Here is a 20,387-nt window from a genome sequence, read left to right as displayed (position 1 = left end):
TGAGGAGAAATCTAGGACCATGAAGGAATGGCAACACAGATGGAAATAATAATGTTCGATTTCCTGTTGGACTTTTATTTCTGTCTCTATTGCAAATTTTTATTCACTTCCTGTTTGGTAAAGCTGTTGTCAGCATGGCAGGAAATGAAGGTGCAGCATTGCATTAGGGCAGCCATAGTGGGGGCTTAATCTGTGTCCACGCTGGGTCAGCTGTGTGTGTGTTGGGGAGATGATCAGGATAGAAGACCTGACCAGACCTCCTCCTCTGTGGATCCAATACAAGGCTGCTGGAAGGAGCTGCAGGGACAACATACATGACAATCCTGGAGGCTGCCACCTGCTGTCCATAGTGTGAATGACCAGTGGATAAAGAGGAGGAGCTGTATGGACACATAAGGAGCAAACTTTCTCAACCTTTCTAACATGGGGGAAAACTTTGAAATAACTTTCAACTCTTCAGGAATCCCCTGCTATAATTACTACAGGTAGTCCCCAGGTTCCTGCTCGCTGTGTGCAGGATGGAGGCTTGGAGGGGGAGGGGGGCGGTTTGCATGACTTGCAGAAGAAATCTTTTGCAAAACACAGCTGAGGTTGTGGGTGATCTTAAGGGCTGAGCTCTTCTGCAACCTCTTGTAACTCTGTAATGACAAGACAAACTCTGCAGTTGTTTCTTTTTGCATATCAAAGCACAGCTTGCTCCAGAATGTCTAGGCCAGGGGTGGGCAAACTGTTCAGTCAGGGGCCACAATCTGATGTAAAACTTGACAGAGGGGCCGGGCCGATGGGAGAGTGAATGTGACCTCATGATGGCATAACCCCACCCACTCTCCCATCGGAGATCTGAACCTGTGATGGGAAAGTGGCGGGTTGTGTGCAGGGCCATGGCCCACCCACCTCCATGAGTCGGGAAACAAAAGGGGGACGTGTTCCGCAGCTCTGGCCGGTGTGTGGGGTGGCACTGGCCAGAGCTGCAGACCACCAAAAGGGCCAGAGAAAAAACAACCTTATTGGGCTGTATACGGCCGTAGTTTGCCCATGCCTGGTCCATAAACTTTTCCTTCTGCTTTGTTCTCCATCTGTATCTTTCCTCAGCCTTTAAAACACCAATCACATCCTCTTCTTCTTCAGCCCCTGTACTCTTTAGCTTTGCCGTTCCTTGGTTTGCTTCTTCTATATATGTTTGCTCATTCCTAATCTCTTTAAATGATAACTCCTTTCTAAGTACACATGTACAATAATTGTCATTGAAAAGGCTCTTACAAGAAAGATGCATGAAAGAGTGCTGTACATACAGCGTCGTTCTGCTCTATGGAGAAGGAAGGAGAAGAATGACGGAGTGGCACCCCGCTGCGCTCTCTCCCCTTCACTTGTATTACGATCGTTCGTAGATCCGCTGGGATGGATCCATGAACGTCGAGTGCTGTACACACGCCACATTCTCGTCTGATATCAGCCCTGAGGCTGGGGTGTATGTAGCCATACTCCCCTCCCTGTAAATGTCCCCCAGGGAACATCTGACGTTCATGGTCCTCTAGTCTTCTCTGTAAACCTTCCCCCTTGGCAAACAAATCTCCTCCTTTTAGCTTACAATATTATCTGTGTGCACATGACAACCAACATCTGCTCTGGTATTTCGCTAACAAGACTCTTGCCTCTATTATCTATCATGAATGCCACCTCCATCCTTCCAAGGACTTCTCATCGGCTGCTTCTCTTTGCAAATCTCTTTTTTGGCTTTAATTTCACTTTAGGATTAAATGCAGGTTACTGTGATTTGCCTTTAATTTGTGCCACTACCCCTGTCTCGCCTACCCTGATATTTAATACACCTATAATCGCCCCCTCTGCTCCTCCAATGATCTACTGATGACTTCCTCACTCATAACCTCTTTTTACATATGGTTCCCAGGTTTCTCCAGGGCTGCCCCCACCCTTTGGAACTTCCTCCCTCACCCCATTGTGCATTCTCTCGCCTTTTTAACACATCTAAACTAGACCTCAGAACCAACCTTATTAAACCCAATTACCTTCCCATCTTTTATATCATGACCTAAAGGTCACTGTTCCATTTGTTCTGCCTCTTGTACACTAGACTATCCCACATCTTGTAAGATAGATTAGTCAGGGTCTCTTCTCTTGTCATTTTGCATCACAAATATGAATCCTCAGTATTCTTCCCAGAATTTTTTTTAAGCTGCAGGCGAATGGCAATCCCTGTATTGTGACCCAACTTTTCAGCAACTACCAAAAAAAGCCAGGTGGTTACTGAAAAATGCTGGGTGGTGCATCGGTCTAAAAGGTTCTGGGGAGAACACTGTATCCTGGTTTGTCATCTGCAGCTTCTAGCTATGCTACATTGCTGTGTAATATGTTGGCGTTGTAAAGAAGATAACGGTAAGGTTAGGATAGTGGCTGGTCGTTAATTCCTTGTAAAGATAAACAAGGAGCAGCCTTTAGAGTTCCTGAGACAGGAGTAACTGATGTTGGTGTGCCAGCTTCCTTCTCTCCATTGTGTCTGCACATTGACTCCCACTGTATCTATTTAAACATTTCCTTGTTCTCGAATTAGATGTGAAACTATGTAATGAAGGGTTTCCCATCCTGTTTGCTTTTGTCTTCTAGTGTTCATTAAACCTTTTGTAAAACATTGTTTATATCGGAGCTGTCCAAGCTCTCCAGACGAATGTTTATGTAACCTAAACTCCAGTATAAAAATAAATCGTACTTTGGAGAACGGAGGTGTGCTGACATTTGGGGCGGGAATATTCCTAGTTTCTATAGCTGTGGATCGTGTTGGAAAAAGAGAGGAGAACGCTTATTGCATAGTAGAGAGCCTTTCCTGTTGTCCGTGGAATCGCACCAGTGCCCAACCCGGAAATCTTTTAAAGCCAGAAATTGTAGGCGATTACCGAAAAGTGCCGGGTGGTGCACCCAGCTAAAAGGGGCCGGGGAGATCACTGCATACATTTACAAAACTGAACTCTGGTCTAATTTGGATTTGTAATTCTTGTCAGTATTCCCTGTGATAAATAAGCCTTTGTTGGCTGGTAAGATATTTAGGCTATTTCTTGGTTTGTTATTACTGTTTATTGGGTCAGCTACCCTGCTCATTAGACAGTCGTGTTGCTGTTGACTTGCTGGCCATAGAGAAGACTGGAAGTGGAGAGAGGGGACGCAGGAAGCAGAATTAATGGACCAGGAAGAATTCTTTAGTCAGTGGCATACGTCACCTGGCTGGCGGTAAAGTATGGGAAATGTGTAGCGATTGTAAGCTGGGCTGTACAAAATACGTTCCAGCTTTGTACATGGCTAATTGGCATTCTTCTTTACTGCCACAAAGCTTTACAGTAATCATAGCAAACTGTTAGTGCTGTGCTGATGTTATCAGGAGAAAATAGGTATTCCTGTTATCAACACAAGACCAAAGCCCATTGAAAGGCCTGAACCAGAGTTTACAATGAGCAGATAACATCAGTTTGAGTTGTCTCTGAGAATATTCAGAATTTGACAATTACGTTTGACCTGAGATTGACTTCCTTTGATCTGCTTTAAGCAAATTTTGCATTTCCATAGATTTGAATGGGATTACAAAACCCACTTGAAAACAAACAAAAACTTTTGAAGATCGTAAGGTTGTAAGTGTGAAATTAATGACTCCTTTCTGACCAGATTAGGATGACAAATATTGGTGACATCAAATATGCTCAGCCATGGTATTGGCACCAACTCGTGGTCAACAACCCTGCCAAAGAACTGGCACAGCAGTAACATGGACTAGCCTTGGCTGTTCTAGTTTACAACAATCTGCTGCTTAGTTACAGAAAGAATTGGGCTAGATGTTCGGACTGGCGTGGGTACCACTGCCTTGGGTGGAATGCTACAAGTACAAGTAGCTTCAACCTGCAGCAGCCCTATAGAAAATGAATACGGGCAGCAGTGAGCAATACAGAACGGCATATTGCCTCCCCCTGCCAAATCCTCAGATGATGGTTCTTTGCATTGCAAGTGATGGAAAGAGTTGTGTGGAATCGTTTGTTACCAAGGCAGATCTGAACCAAGCCTAAGGTACTTATATTCTAAAAATGTTTCTCAACCAGGGGTCTATTGAGCAGTTTTTGCCTCTCAGTAACGCTGACATTCTTCCCACTGACCACCAGGAGGCTAATATACTTTGGATATAGTAATTATATAGCGGGGGGTTCCATGAAGTTATTTCAACAGTTCTCCCATGTTCAAAAGTTCGAGAACCCAGCACCAATTCTTAGCTTGTTCCTTTGTGAAAAGCATCTGATATCGGGAACGTCATCATAGCCAGCCCTCTTAAGTGTATTTATTGATTAATTAAAGTGTTCTTCACATAGACCTGAAATCTCATATTTCTGGGACAGGCTATGACATTGGATGGATTTTTCTACTTTACATATCACTACAGATTCTGACAGTTTGTTGTATCGAGCAAAGCAAAAAGAAAAATGTGATTCCTACAGTAAGGGGTGAAGGCATTAAGTCTTTCAGGAGGTCTCCGCCTTTAGACAATTTATCCCTCCATTATTCCATTCATAACTGAAACATTAGCCGTACACTTATCCAACATCTGTCAAATCCTAAATGTCTAAGTCTTGGCTTGTAGCTCATCCAGGCCTGCAGATTACCCTTTGGTTTTTATTAATTTTCTCCTATATGATTATTCATAATTTCCTGTTCAAATCCCTTAAACCTGACAGCTGGCTCTGTGTTCTGTCTGTGATGTATTTTCCATATGTATCTGTTCTATAAGGAAATGGTGATCTGCTTTTCTATTCATTTGCATCTTCCCATGCCTCTGGTTCTGGCTGCCCACCTTCCTTTTGGACTTGTTCGTCAGTCTGTGAAAGGTTTTTCCACTTGCTAAAATTTTGTACTGTCGGGCTTCTTACGTGATGCTAATGGATTCACCAGTGTGCTGTCTGGCGGGTTATGAAATTCTAATGTTTAATGTACAGCGGTACGCAATATGTTGGCGCTATGCAAATCCTGTTTATAAATATTATTAATGATAATTATGTGTATACAAGTATTAGCGGGTTGAATAAGGTGGTTGAACTTTTCTAGTATCTTTTAAATCTTATTTACTAGATTTTATATTTCTAAAATTTTAACAAACATTCCCCAGGTTCCTCCAACTTGTTTGTCTTTGTTCTTTTGGCTGGGTTCAGGCTTTTCTGCATCGCATCCAATGCAGCAGAGTTGCAGTAATGTTCTATAGTGTGTTGGGGGGAACTGCATTGCCCAGTGCAAGTTATTTTTTTTTGGTATGTTACCATTCCAAGTAACCCTTACATGTGCATTACTGCAACACAGTGAAAAATGTAACCCCAGCTATTTTTGGGTATTGTAAAGTAAAATGTATTTGTTTGGGGCTTTGGTGATTTTCTCTATTCTGCTGAAATTGCTGTCATCCAGACAGCAGGTGAGGGGAAATTGCTAACACCCAATAACAAACTAGTAAGGGTAATGGCCATTTCTTTTTGTACTACAAAAGGTGTTCTTACTGCTTGGAGATTGAAGCTCACATCCTGTACCTTGACATAACCCCCGATCAAAAAATTACGAAATATCTCTACTGCAGGGTCACAGAGCAGTACAAACTTGCACATTCAAACTCATTCCCCTGGTTTGTTCAACACTGGAAACCAAAGCTTTGGTTAGAAAGGTTGGATACCGTCACACATTCTTTTTCAAACAGCCTGGAACTCATCCCAAAGGTGCCAAGTTCTTCCACTATCTACAGCCAAACCCTGACCGCTGTCTGTGTCACTGTTGATCAGCTTAGCGTTCACAGACTATGGATTAGTTTTTCTCTTGGCAAATGCCCCTAAAACCCTGTTCTTCATAATAATGTTCTGTATTTAACACTGTATTTAACAGTTTACTTTGATGGAGTGACAACAATGCTGCACTGCTTTTGGATTCAGAGAAAAATTGCCACAATCATGTAGGCTGCATCTGCAAGCTGCTGATTTACAAGCCTGTAGTTTGCCAATGAGCACTTGGCCACCCCTAATCATGCCCATTGCTTTCTAGATTGGCAGAGTTACTTCTGTTGCTGAAACCCTTCCACTTTGAGCTCCATTGGAAGGTCAGGGAGGATAAAGGAAATTGTGCCCCCAATACTGGATTTGGTACTTGTTTGGACCGTCATTTAGGAATCTTTAGTTGTATAAATACAGGGGGTAGCAGCCTTTCCACTGTAATCTGTTTATGAGCTCCAGGATTGATGTGTACGATGTTGATCCTTGTGACTGCTTTTATTGGCACATTTATAGCAAATAGTCACCCTCATCTCTTGACGGTACATATATGTGCAATTTTGTATAACGAAGAATGCTTTTTCTCCGCAGGGGCTTCCTGTCGCCCTGGATAAACACACACTTGGATTTGATACTGGAGGTAGGATTTTGTCTATATATATATATATATATATATATATATATATCACCTAGTAATAGTGAATGTAGTCTGCTTTTTGGAAAATGTAATTAATGATGGTTTTTGATTTGCCTTTTTACTGTTAAGTAAATTTGGGTTTGTCACATGTAGTTGCAAACATGCAGGGCCGGCTATCGCTGACCATATAAGTATGATAGTTACTGTGGTCTCCAGTTTCAATACTTTGTGTCACTTGACCTGAACTTTACTGATTTACAAGTTTCTTATGGGTCAATCAGAAATCCTGATCTGGAGCATTTTCCAATCACTGGAGCTATACCTAAAAACTTGCACCAAGCTTTATTATAGAAAGGGAGAGGTGACATCCCTTCTGCAATAGAATAACCTGACCTGTCTGAGGACAATTTTTTAAATACCTGTCCTTGTTCTGACATCTTCCCTTCCATGTGCTCCAGTCTTCAGGCTTGATTGGCTGGGCCAGGAGGACATAACTCCCACATTCAGCCCTGGCAGTGCCACCTGATACCTGGGACATTCCTGGAAACAAAGACTGCAAACAAGCAGCTAATTGTGTATTATTGCAGATGAGACTTTCTGTCCCTTTCTGCATTAATGACTGGCCTAATGGCCGATTTTTAAAGCAGAACCAACAGATTTCTATAGGAGCCTGGCAACTAGCATTTTCAAAATCAGGTCAGCAGTGGCAGCCTCGTTCTTTTATTGGTCAGGGTTCTGCCTTAAGGAATACCTAAGCCAAAACTCTATGCAGAATTGACAAAAGAAATGAAGATTTTAGAACCCGGTAAATTCTAGTATGACCCAAGTGGGGACACAGATGGAATCAGACTGGGGCGCTAAACCTTCACCATTAGGGTATTATTGTGCCTGTAGTGTGTGGTCTTCTTCCAGGATTGAATATGTTAACATTGACTATTTTGAAGACCAAAGTTGCCATATATATAGAGACTTAGCAGAGGCTGCACAGACAATACTGTGGGTAAAGGTACCCTTAGTAGTAGTAGTTTTTTTTTCATGCTGGTCCTAACCCCCACCTATTCGATGTATGTTTATTAGATGCCGTATTAAACGACGCTGCCAGAATCCTGCGTTTACTTCACGTTGAAGAACTCCGAGAACTTCAGACCAAGATCAATGAAGCGATTGTAGCCGTTCAGGCAATTATTGCTGATCCCAAGACTGACCACAGACTGGGCAAAGTGGGCAGATGAGATCCATCACTGCCTCACACTACCCCTCCAATCCCCATCCTGGAAATACCCAGCATGCGGCTCCAAGCTCCCCCTTGTATAGTTGTAACAAGGTAAAATAAAAATGTTCCTGTTTGTTTCACAGCACCTTTTTCTCTGTTTATCTCTGGGTTACAACCCCTACATGAAGTGTTTAAATCTGGATAGTAAAGTTCACATTACTCCAGGTTTCTTGACATAGTCAAGGGGGAACATTGGTTAACGGTCCATTCACAACTGATGGCAATATGCTGCAGCACACTTTTTGTGCATTGTAGCACAGGGTGTTAATCAGCCTTTAAAATATAGATGGGTGAAATGCAATTTCAAACAAAGATTCAGGGCTCCTTCCCTTTTTTGTCTTGGTCTAAAATTTTTCTAAGAAAGGGGAAGTGCCCAATCAGAACCTCTTTAGTGCCTGTAGGAATTTGCATTGACCTACTGTTCCAAGAAGCCTCTTGCATATTAGGCTTAGGCTGTATATAAAACTAGATCTATGCAATGGGTGAGTGTAAGCCCCTTTTTTCTAAATCCAAACCCTGACTTGTCACTGAGAATTTTATTGGGCACCTGACAGGTAAACAGCAGGGTTTAGCAGTTATTCTCCCAAGAAATATTTTTAAGCTGGATGGGAAGAGGCTGTAGGTGGGTGTCAGCCCTGTATCATGACCCAACTCACAGTAACCACCCAAAAACAGCCGGGTGGCTACTGAAAAGTGCCGGGTGGTGCACCCAGCTAGTAGTGACTGGAGTGAACACAAGGTAAAATTTGAGAATTAAAGACCTTCCACAAAAGCCACATTTCTGCCAACCTCCATTAATAAATGGCCATTTAGTAAACCGTTTTTTTTTTTTTTAGATCATGTTTTTTGGGAGCTAACAAGAAGGCGACCTTATGTTTGCCATTGAAGGTTTGCTTTAATGCTACCTCGTGCAGGAACCAAATTTTAAACCAGTTTGGGTTCACATGTATTCCCAGAACCACCATACCAAACAAATCCTCAATCATGTAATAATTCACCCAGACGTAAAGGAAAAAGGATGTTTTATTGGAATTACCTGTGAAGTGTTTCTTTGTACAGCGGATTCTGAAGGGTGTGAATGGGTACAGTTACTCTCTATAGCTTGTTGGTTCTGGTATAGGTAGGACACAGCCATATACAGTTAGCCATTTCACAGTAGACATCTTGTTTATAATATGAACTGAAATCTTGTTTATAATATGAACTGAAATCTACATATTAAGAGATTAAAAAATTATATATAAAAAAATCGGCACCATTAAAATCTTGAGTTAAAAAAAGTAAACACGATACGGATTTCATATTAACCTCATTTGGCCTGAGAGATTTTTCCTTATGGTTTTTTGACAATGCCTTTCACATCTCTGCAGCTAAACAGGTTAATGAACGCATCTTTTTAATCTTTACAGGTACAAACATTGCTTTAAAAAATACAGTAGTAAAAATTGAGGTAAAAAAACTTTACACATTATAAATTTTTTGGAAGGAAATTTGTTCTTTTTTTTTTTTTAATTATAGTTTGTGTGTAGTTTTTAAGTCATCCTTCTGTTTCTCGATCCTTCTCAACGGAGCCAGAGACGAAGGGAGAGGAGAGTCCTCCTTAGCGGTATTGCTTAATTTTTGTCATGGTCATGTCACTTCCTTCCTGCAATGTACAAATATGGAGAAGGTTGGATGTAGGCATTTTGATTTTAAGTCAAAAATGTCCCTACAAAGTACAAAAGTTAAATACTTTGGTATGTATATTTGTGACCATAGCCTCTTCCATAAGCCATTCTGTGGCTGTGGAGCACCAACATCCTCCCCCAACAATGTAAAACCATTATAGTCCTGTATTGTAAATACATTCTCAAGTGGAGACTAGGTGGAGTAGAATAGGTAAGTGATGTATAGGAGTTTAATTATTCCCAGCATGCACAGAGGAAGCTGGGATTGCTGGATATTCTTGCAACCACAGCTGCAGCTGAACAGCTCAGCAGTTTTTTTTTTTTTTTTTTCTGACAGATACCTAGAGTTATCAGGCAGGTAGCGGGGAATTGTCTGTCCCTTTCTGCAATGATCGTGTGGAATTTTAGATAAACCTACCTAAACTCTAAATTTTCACTTTACATAAAAGGGTGGTCTATCCTTTTATGGAGAGTAAAAATTCGTTTTTTTTTTTTTTTCGTTTAAGGATGCATCACCACCCCCTAATTCTCAATCATCTAGGCGATCGAGAATCAATGGGAGTGCAAAGCCTCCTGGGATACCTTTGTCATGCATCCCGGAAGGCTCTTGGGCGCTCCTTCTGCGCATGCCGGAGTCTTTTTTGCGAAAAAAGAAAAATTTGCAGATCTCACGCATGTGCAGTGAGATCGGCAAATTTTTGTCATCCTACGGCACCTGATCTAGGTTGGTTGATGCAGGATGAAGAAGAGAAGATGGCGGCTGCAGGACTGCCCTGCAAGATTAAAGATAAGTGTATTTTTTTTTTAAGTTTAGTTCCTCTTTAAAGTTAAATATCTTTGTTGTTTTTAATGTGTAGAAGTGCTCTATGCACTGTAAATATCTGATCATCTTGGCAGTCCCCTGCTGGGTTAAGGGCTTACTGTTGGGTAGTGACCATGCTAAGCATAGTGCAAGATGTATGCAAGTGTGTTCAGAATATCTCCTTTGCTTTTCTCTAGATATTATGGGGAATGCCATAAGCTGGTACACTCATTGCCCAGACCTGCTCTCAAAGCTGCTGCAATTTATGTGAGAGCGGAGTATGACAGCTGGGGAATCTGTAACCAACCAATCATAGCATGCTAAAGTCAGGGTCTGGATCCTTCAGCTGTAACCCATCCAGGAGCAGTAATGTCCTTAAATTTCAGGGATTTTGTAGGTTTTCTAAGCACATTGTAATATTTACATGATGGGAAAATACAGATTATGTGATCTCCTTCTTGCTGCAGACTTTACAGAAGTTTTAAACCTTATTCTGAAGAGGTACAGTAACCTATAGTAATAAATTAGAATTCTCTACTAGCTTGCCTTCAGTTGTCTCTAAAGCAGCGGTTGCCAACCAATGGTCCGGTCTGCAAGAAAATTTTGGTGGTCGGCGGACCATGTCCCCTGTACAGATCGCGGGTTGTGTCTCTGGACAGGCTTAGATCTGCGATGGCAGAGTGGGCAGGTTCTGCCATCATGACATCACTCGGGGGGAAGTTTCTTCCCCTTTGAGTGACACGCGGCTCCCCGTGCATGAGCGATCCAGAGCCGGTAAATTTAGTGTGGTCCGAAAAGGTTGACGACCACTGCTCTAAAGCTCACAAATTCCCTCATTACAGTTTCCCTGTAATCCTTGGCCACCAATGCTGCGGTCATAACCTACCTCCTCCCACTCCTTGAAGCCTGGATGGCCAGGAGGAGAGGGAGGTGAGTACGGTTCTAAGTGTGTAAGAATTGGAGTACTAGCGGCTTAGTACATTGGGAGCATTGATTCTAGGATATATTAGTTGCAGGCTTTAGAAATAATGCTAATTTAAGAACCAGAGTTCAGCTTTGAAACCTGCACCTTGTAGATATATATACCTGAAGAAATGTTTTGGTCATGTTTGGTAAAGTAGTTTTTCTATGTCCCTAAATATTAATATTAACTATTTGTTGATTAAAGGTGATGTGTATGGAGGAAGTATTATGTAATATTCTATTCTAGTCATGTGTATGGCTGATGTACCATACAATATTGTTGTAGTCCTGTGTATATCTAATTCATGGGACCTGATTTATTAAAGCTCTCAAAAACTGGAGAGGATACACTTTCATCAGTGAAGCTGGGTGATCCAGCAAACCTGGAATAGATCTGGTTCAGTATGGAAAACATTTGTTAGCAAATGGCACATGACTGACGAAATCCATTCCAGGTTTGCTGGATCACCCAGCTTCACTGATGAAAGTGTATCCCCACCAGCCTTGGTGAGATTTAATAAATCAGGTCCATAGGGTGCAAGTACCTTGTCTATTTTAGACCTTTGTACATCCGTGCTATGAAAGAAGACTAAGAGAATCTAAGCCTAAACTGGCTGGATGTGACTATTCCGTCACTAACATGAGATTTTACTTTAATAATCTCCGATTTTGCAATACTGTTCAGGGACACCATCTAGGGGATTAAATCTCATGCAAGGTCCAATTAAGGTGAGATTCAATAATTATGTTCTGGATAGATAGAGTGAACGGGTCTATTCATCTTTACGTATTCATCCCTTGCTGGACTATGGACCACATCGGTCGTTCTCCATAACATAAGTGGAAATGTATTAGAGCCCAGTAGAGGTGAACTGGGCAGGGCAGACAAAATTGCTTGGGATTTTAATAAAGCAGAAATTGTATTTCTAGGTCACTATATGCGAGCTGGGACCTTCTGGTATTTTTCTGGGTTTTTAGCGTTCAAAACACATGACATGGAAATGTAACTGCAGAAATATAGTGAATGTGGTTTTTGTTTTCCCCCAGCTATTTTTTCTTTTGCTTGGTAATGTTGATATATAGAGTACAGCAGTAAGAGTATGGCATATATTCTTGGTTCAGGAATAATAGCCATGACTTTGAGACCAAACAGAAACCAGTAAAGGGATCCAGAGCTTAAAAGTTGAAAATTTGCTCCCAGTTAACAGATAGACAAACTATCTTTCATTCTAAAAATGTAAAATGCAATTTAATAATTGCAACTTTGCACTTCTTTAATAATGCACCATATTTTGATCCGCTCCCACTTACCATAAAGTCAGCCTGCAGCAGCGACTGCTTTCCCATAATGCTCTGCAAAGACACCACATCGGTAGTGGCTAAACAGAAGGCAGGTAAGTGGGGGGCTGAGCAGAGTTGGTGCCTGCTAAATACATGCTGATGGTTTAATTGCAAAGCCTTTCACACGGGGATCAGGATGACAGGAACAGGAGATTTGCCCAATTTAGGGTGAAGGTTCCATAACTAAACTTTTAGAAGCTATTTGTTGTTATGGTTAGAGGTCATAAATTAAACTTTTCACTAAAGCTTAACTATAGTTTACTTTTTGTGTATGACTATGTTATTACTTGCACCTGCCCCTAGTTCTTTAGTTGGTCACGTTGTATTATTCTAGCTATTGATTGGTATTATGCTACCGGGATCTGTTCAGTTCTAAACAGCTTGGTGTTAAACATTATCGGTTCCTGATACTTTTACCCATGTTGTGTTGTGTCACTGTGACAAAAGATCAGGATTGCTATAACGGAGGGTTGTACAAGCACACAATGTGCAGACTCACCAGAAGGACAATATGGATACACTGCTGTTATTCCATAGAGGTGTGATCGCTGTTCTGGGAGATATTCCTCTGTGATCTGGCCATTGTCTTTATTTACGGATATAACACCGTCCCTGGAAAGACACAAGAAGAATTCAGCTCCAAATTAATTCAACCGGAGGCAGTAAGAATAATATGCGAGTACAGTTTTTGGTGTAAATGTTGAATACCCAAAGCAAGTGTGAATGGCAGGAAAAGCAGAATCTGATAATTACTGATACAGTTACAGGTAAGTTACATTTTTAACATATTTTTCATGAATGTATCTGCTGATGAATATATTTACTTATCTGCTTGTAGGAATGTCAGAGGCCACCAAATGGTTGCTGGTTTTACCAAGGGTCTGAGTATTTTGCAGACTGGTATGGCCACAGATTGCAACCACATTTAATAAAAACAAAGCCACTTTAACCATTCATGGAAACGTAACTGAATACTCGCCCAACATGCTGATGCATGAAATATTCTGCTGGTCCTTCCTCCACTACCACTGATATTTTTATATATGGGGAAACATATGCCCTCCACCTGAAAGCTAATTCCTAAACCTGAGCTCTGGCACAAGGGACGAGATGCCGACACCAAGAATGGTAGGTTAGGGCTTGGAGAGTTGTGTATCAGTGGACTAAAAGGGAAATTTGCACAGACACTACTTTAGTTACTTTAAATAACACAATTGACCATATATTTTTCCATTTTATAAGCAGTACACACAGCTCCTCTACAGCATTTGCTATTTCTTCCCAATACTGAAATTAGTACACTGTCACTTTGTCCAATTAGAGTAAAATGACAGTGTTTGTGTAGATGCTTCCATCATAAATGGCACTGGGATTTCCAGTGTTGGCTGGTTTTAGATGCCAAGAGGAGCACTGATTTCACTCGTATGCTACAGTCCTTAGGCCTAGTGATGAACACTACTAAGTCTAACCCATTGTGGTCAATTAACATACAATAAGAAGTTTTGGAGAGACCAAAACTTAATTGATAATGCACAATCTTTATATAAAAGTTACTCTTTCATCTATTTGTTTACAAACACTATATACATTTGATTTGCCATACAAAATCTTTTTTTCTTATACATCATACAACACAAACCCGAGAAATGTCAGTTCAGCAGGGTGCATATATTACATCCCCCATCCTCTGTCTCCCTCACGTTTGTTTGCTTGTAAATACAGCGGCTATGATAACATCATTTCTAACTATCATCACTCAATGTTTTTCCCTTGTTATTGGTGTCACACCGACAGAAAGAAAGCCCCATTTGTACTTGAATCCTAATTGTAGCAGTTTTTTTCTTTAAACAGACAAATAATAATACCATTGTTACTTATACACAGCAACAATACTTTGTTTTTGTATTAGTAAAAATACATTTTTTGCAAGAAAATATCACCAGAAGAAAGCCTTGTTTGTCCTTGTTTTATGTATTACTTCAATGATGAAGCCATTGGAAAATACAGTGGAACCTCGGGTAAGCCGGCACCCCACGGGGAATGACCGATTCCGTATGTGTAGTAGTGTAGTTTCCTGTTAACTGAGGTTACTCTGACACTGAGGTTTCTCAGTCATTTAGCACTGGACCTGAAAGGATTGTCCCCATTCACCTCCAGTGTTGAAAGGCTGAGAAATCTCAATCAAGAAAGTGGAGCTATCTGGTGCCGGTTATCTACTGTAAACCGGCCCTTAGAAAAACTACAAAAATTCTGCTGGTCATTAGGGGTGTACAGATTTGAGAGATGAAGTAGTTAAAAATCACAATTTCAGATTGTAAGAAAACAGTACTTTGTGTAAATTACAAATACGCTAAGATGAGCTCATTTTACCAGAATCTTAATAATTACACAGTGGAATCATTTAGCAATCAGAGTGCTTTGACTCAACAAGTGAGTATTAATTGTAATGGCTGAACAGCTTGTGTAAGCTGAAGCCTTTCCGCAACAATTTAGATTTTCTCCTTTTTAAGCAGCAAAGGTAACTAACAATGGTAACAGTGATGACAAAGTCAGCTTACCCAGTACACTGTAATACCTGTGCAAAAGGACTAGCTCTGAAACAATAGTACACTGTCTCTGTGAAAGGTCAGTAGACCCAGTGCTCATATTCTGGTTACAGGCGGGCCAGGGTGCAAAGTCATCTGTTCCATTCGTACATTAGCTGCTGATATTACAGAGACTGCTACACCCTAGAAGAATGTTTCCCTGAGAAATGAGCAGTTGTGCTGCTTATTATGTCAGTTTAAGTGACACCAATGATCTTTTTGGCTATCTATAGGAGTGACACTCTTACCACTGGCCATGTAAGAAGCATTCTTCAAACTGACCACCACACTAATATATACTGTGAGCTGTGCATAAAATTATTATAAAAGGGGTTCCTAAGACCTGAAAGTTATTTTAAGGGGTTAATAAGATCAAGAAATACTTCTGTAGAAGGTTTCTGCCCCACCACAGAATCAAACTACTCCTTTATTTCACACTGTAACAAAAAAGTCAAGAAAGAATATGACCTCAGTTCCTAATGGCCAGAAAAAATTTTCAGACCTGAGAGTCCACAAATCTTACTGCAGAGATAATAAACCCCTAAATATCTATTCAGCATCTGCCCAACAATTAAACCCTAGTATAGGTGAAATCACTAACATGAAGCTGTTAAGTATCGCTATCAAAAACAGTCTGCTAAAAAGTACTGTTTCCTAATACCTTTTTATATTCCCGGAGAGCACCCAATACAGAGGGGCCGAGACATCTGTCTGAGTTGGAGCTTTCTCCATCATAAAAGTCTTACTGGTCACAGGTTCTGGTAAGTGAACTAATCAATGTGGGGCTCAGCTGATGTCTGTACAGAAGCTGTGCTGTGTGCCCGGCTCCCAAAGTGCAATTAATTATTAGTTTTTGGGCAGGGTGTTGCACTTTCACATTATGTCATAATACCATGACATACTGCCTGCAAACTGGAAATAAAATCTGAAGCAATTAGAAATTCTGCTTGTTCCTCCTTACCTCCTCCAATCCGTGTGGTAGAAGTGATTGGCGTATCCCACAACGCTAAAGGGATAAATGAGGTTACTCTGTACCACTCGCCTTCCAGTTCCATTGGACAAAATACATTCTAGTTTCTTGGTTCCTACATTTGAAAGAAAAAAAAAATCAGTGTACAAAAATAATTTTTGAACAAAACATGGTATGCTAGATATTGCTGTTGGGGGATTGCTGCAAATTGCTTTTACCATGATATTTATTGGTCACTGCAGTACCCATAGGGCTCACTGCCTCAGCTCTAAACATAGTAAGTTTTATGGAAGGAATTTGTCACTTCCAGTTCTATTGCAATGCCTCCTCCTGTACATATGTAACCAGAACACATCAATCGTCTTCAAGGCTTAAATACACAGTCTCAGCCACAGGAACCATAACAAGCTGTCACTCACTGGGGCCGGTGTAGGTCTGCAATAAAATCACAGACTTTTTATCCTTCAAGTTTATGTCTAGCAAATCAAGCCTTGAAAGTAATTAGTAGGTTGCAGGATTCGGCTTATATACATTTTCTGAGTCATCTCTCGGCTCTTCTTTACATCCAGCATGGATACAACAAAATCTGGGAATTAAACCTCAGCACACAAGTAACAAGTTATGTTAACCTGTTTGAGTTGGAGAAATAGGAATCAAACATTAAATAGGAAGTACCTGCATCTGCCCAACATATTTGTTTGGAGAATGGATCAAACGTCAAGCCATTGGGTAGACCAAGATCATCATTGACCAGAATCCTCCTGTTTGAGCCATCTATGTAAGAGGTTTCGATCTTTGGTGCCTCTCTGTTCCAGTCTGTCCAGTACAGGTTCCTGCAGGAGTAGAGAGATCAATAAGTATCCAAATCTCTGTGAACCCTTTACTGGGATGATCATATTGGGCTTGTACATTAGTCTGTCCATGTCCAGCTGTACTCACCCTCGCACGGCATCCACAGTGATGGCACGAGGATTCACCAGGTTTGTGTCAAACAGAGTTTTCCTGCCTGTCCCATCCAGCCGTGCGCTCTCGATTTTATCAGTACCGCTGTCAGTCCAGAACATGGTTTTACGCAGATAGTCAATGGCCAGGCCTTCCGGACTCATCAGATCTAAGATAAAAACATTGCAACAAAGGCTTAATGAGACAACAAACAGATTTTATTTTTTTTAATTGCAATGTACCTCTGAATTTGCCTAAAGAATTTATTTCCCAACACCCCTCTCTTTGCACATCATAGCTCTCCATTCTTTTGGGAATTATTATTATACAGTATTTATTTAATGCCAACATATTAGGCAGCGCTGTACAGAGTCCATAGTCATGTCACTAGCTGTCTCTCAAAGGAGCTCGCAATTTAATGTCCCTACCATAGTCATATGTCATTGATACAGTCTAAGGACAATTTTGGGGGGAAGCCAATTAACCTAACTGCATGTTTTAGGAATGTGGGAGGAAACTGGAGTACGGGGAGGAAAGCCACACAAACATAGGGAGAAGCTGCAAACTCCATGCAGATAGTGTCCTGGTCGAGATTTGAACCTGGGACCCAGCACTGCAAAGGCCAGAGTGCCAACCACTGAGCCACCGTGGGAATGTCTAATGTCTGTGCTTGCCCAGCTCCTCCTCCCATCCCCTCATTTCCCTACGTAACCTTGTATGTAGATTCCGGGTAAGAACACTACTATACAGAGTCACTTAAGGGAATCTTTTGGGTTGATAACATTATGTCCAAGATGGGGGTTCCCAGCAAGGCTTTTGGATGTCAACACAAAGGAGGGTTTTTACAAGGGAATAATGTGGATTAAATATAGGTTAAGTGCCCATACTTAACCTATTACCCTATGGGGTAATTTGGTAAAATAAATTGTCTGGTGACAGGGTCCCTTTAATAAGGACCTCCTATACACCTGAAATGTGGACTCCGAAATCGCATGCAGTTACTTGAATACTTCTAGGTGTGATGTGTGATACAAACTGCACACCTGTGTACACTAATATGATCATGAGATTATTGTGACAGACAATTATGATGATTACATCATACAGCTTTTTTTTATGTGGGGGAACCCTTCAAATAACTTCAGGGAACCCCTTCTATGGTTAATATATCCACAGCTCACTGTATATTAGTGTGGTGGTAAGTGGGAAGAATGTCACCCTTACAGATAGCCAAAAAGGTCACTGGTGACACTTAAACTGACCTGAGAGGCTCATATTACTCATTGCTCAAGAACCCCCTAGCAATCTCTGAAGGAACCCTGGTGTTCCATTTACAAACCAAATCATTAGCCTGCAGCTGTGTCTGCTGCCAGAAGGTGGCAGTGTGCCTCTATTTATTACCATAGTTGACAGATACAATTATAATACAAAAAGTTAAACTACAAAATCATATTTTAGCCAGGCTATAATAAATTAAAAATATTATTACATTTTGTACCAAATAAAAGTCCAGGACTGGACTCACACCTGTGTATTGTAGTCAATGTTTGCTTAATGGTATATTACTGCAAATTTGGTCTGGGCAGTGAGGCTCCAATGGCTTTTGGTCATTAAGGAGGTAAAATAAGTAAAAAGAGGGCAGCCATATTCGCTCATTTCATTATGTGAGACAAACACAATACACAGTAAATTACATTTTTATTAGTTAACTTATTACAATCAGCTAATTTGCACCTGTTTTTTCCTACACAATGAGTCTGATTTATTGATGTCTGGATCCAATGGACCTGAATCCAATGACTGGAGAGGATAGCCTATCAGGAAAGAACATGGGTCAACCAGTAAACCTGGAATGGATCTGGTCCAGTATGGAAAACATTTGCTATTAAGCAAAGGCTTTTAATATATCTATTCTGGGTTTGCTGGATCCCCCAGTCTTAAGGGCTTTAATAAATTGGAGTATTTATAAAGTACCGACCACATTTTGTGGAGCGAATTGGCAAAAAAATTAAAGTTACCTGTGCTAATAATGACTTCTGGTTCTGCTCCGGGTTCCAAGCCCGCTCGACTGATTGTACGTCCAGAGACATCTGTCCAGTAAACTTTCTTCTCTTGGCAGTCGTAATCAATGCCCACTACTATGGAGCCCTGAAAGACACAAAAATGACCATTAACCCTCTTCCATGGTTGAAAACACGGCATTTATATTGGACGTTACAATAAAACAAACCATTGCCCCAGTAAGCAACTCAACTCCAAAAGGCTTGCGCACACAATCCCGCCAGATCCCTACCGTGAGTCACTGACCCCGAACAAGCATGGATGAAAGGCGGATTAGAACCTAAAGCTTTTATGTGTCCAGGTGACCATTCTCACTGGGGGGGAATAATAGGAAATCTCCAAATGTGACAACAAATCACTCCTTACTTTATCCAGAATCTGAGGATTTTTTGGATCTTTTGGGTATGGATTGAGTGTAAGCTAATCAGTCTAAGCCCCTTTTGACTCTCCTAAACTTTGCAAAATGACGAATGGACATTGTCAGTGTTGTAGACAGCAGAACTGAAGACTCTGCACAGGCCTGCTTATCATCCAGAATGGGGGGTTCCTGCAGTAACAATGTAATGCAATGAACTTTTGGAAGGCATTGCACTGCACCAGAAGACAACGTGCAAAAGTGCACTTCCAAAAAGCCGGTCTGATTTTTGGACTGTTGTGCATCATTGAGCAGCTTATTCAAATAAATGGATTACCCTAACAAAGCAAATTATGTGCAAGAAAAGTGCATGGGCACACACATTCGTTAAAGTAACATATGCATTAGTGGGCCCTAAATGTAAGCTTTATTTTAAGGCTCATGCTATATCTAAATATCAAAACTTAAGAGCGAAAGAGGTAACCAGCACTGGGAGCCTCATGTGCTAACAAGGAGGAGATAGCAGAGTGAAAGAGAGATAAGCTTGTCTAGTTACAGGCTAAGGCTGCGTACACACCTGCAATAATTATAGTTGTAGACGAACGACTAATGACCATTGGTCCGATAATTGTTAACAAAAAAAGTGCACAACGTCTGGCCAAGGACACCGATGAATGAGGATTGTCGCTGGAAACGAAGGACTATCCCGGTGGATCTGATGACTATCGTTCGCAATCTATTGTGTGTACAGTCCTTCGGTGATCGTGGAAGGTTCTGCAAAACACTTTTTCCCTTACATGTCACTTCTTGCATTGTTCAGACCAGGGGTGCCCACACTTTTTTGGCTTCTGAGCTACCTTTAAAATGACCAAGTCAAAATGATCTACCAACAAATAAAAACTCATGTGCGCGGTAGAGTTTATTTTGAAAGGCAGGGCTCCGCGATCTACTTACGTGGCCTTTGCGATATACCGATAGATTGCGATCCACCTGTTACGCACC

At 41.1% G+C, this 20,387-nt stretch overlaps 1 protein-coding gene and 1 long non-coding RNA gene across 2 annotated transcripts in view; one reads left to right on the top strand and one right to left on the bottom strand.

The window, feature by feature from the left end:
* The first annotated feature begins 1,646 nt into the window (after positions 1 to 1,646).
* Positions 1,647 to 7,784, top strand: LOC140342391 (uncharacterized). Its single transcript, XR_011923069.1, has 2 exons — positions 1,647 to 6,429; positions 7,504 to 7,784. It is a non-coding gene; the product is annotated as an uncharacterized lncRNA (long non-coding RNA).
* Positions 7,785 to 8,704: 920 nt separating this feature from the next.
* The window catches only part of NID2 (nidogen 2), a 49,857-nt gene continuing 38,174 nt past the window's right edge, over positions 8,705 to 20,387 (bottom strand). The window contains exons 16-21 of the mRNA XM_072428959.1: positions 18,988 to 19,117; positions 16,967 to 17,138; positions 16,703 to 16,860; positions 16,019 to 16,142; positions 12,972 to 13,084; positions 8,705 to 9,344 (exon numbers count right to left, since the gene is read on the bottom strand). Coding sequence (XP_072285060.1) covers positions 9,334 to 9,344; positions 12,972 to 13,084; positions 16,019 to 16,142; positions 16,703 to 16,860; positions 16,967 to 17,138; positions 18,988 to 19,117 — 708 coding nt within the window. The 3' untranslated portion in view covers positions 8,705 to 9,333. The remainder of the gene's footprint in view (positions 9,345 to 12,971; positions 13,085 to 16,018; positions 16,143 to 16,702; positions 16,861 to 16,966; positions 17,139 to 18,987; positions 19,118 to 20,387) is intronic.

The sequence above is a fragment of the Pyxicephalus adspersus genome, chromosome 12 (assembly GCF_032062135.1).
Source record: "Pyxicephalus adspersus chromosome 12, UCB_Pads_2.0, whole genome shotgun sequence".
In the NCBI taxonomy this organism is placed as follows: Eukaryota; Metazoa; Chordata; class Amphibia; order Anura; family Pyxicephalidae; genus Pyxicephalus; species Pyxicephalus adspersus.
The sequence above is the reverse complement of the archived record's forward strand: the minus strand, read 5'-3'. Positions and strand labels throughout refer to the sequence as shown.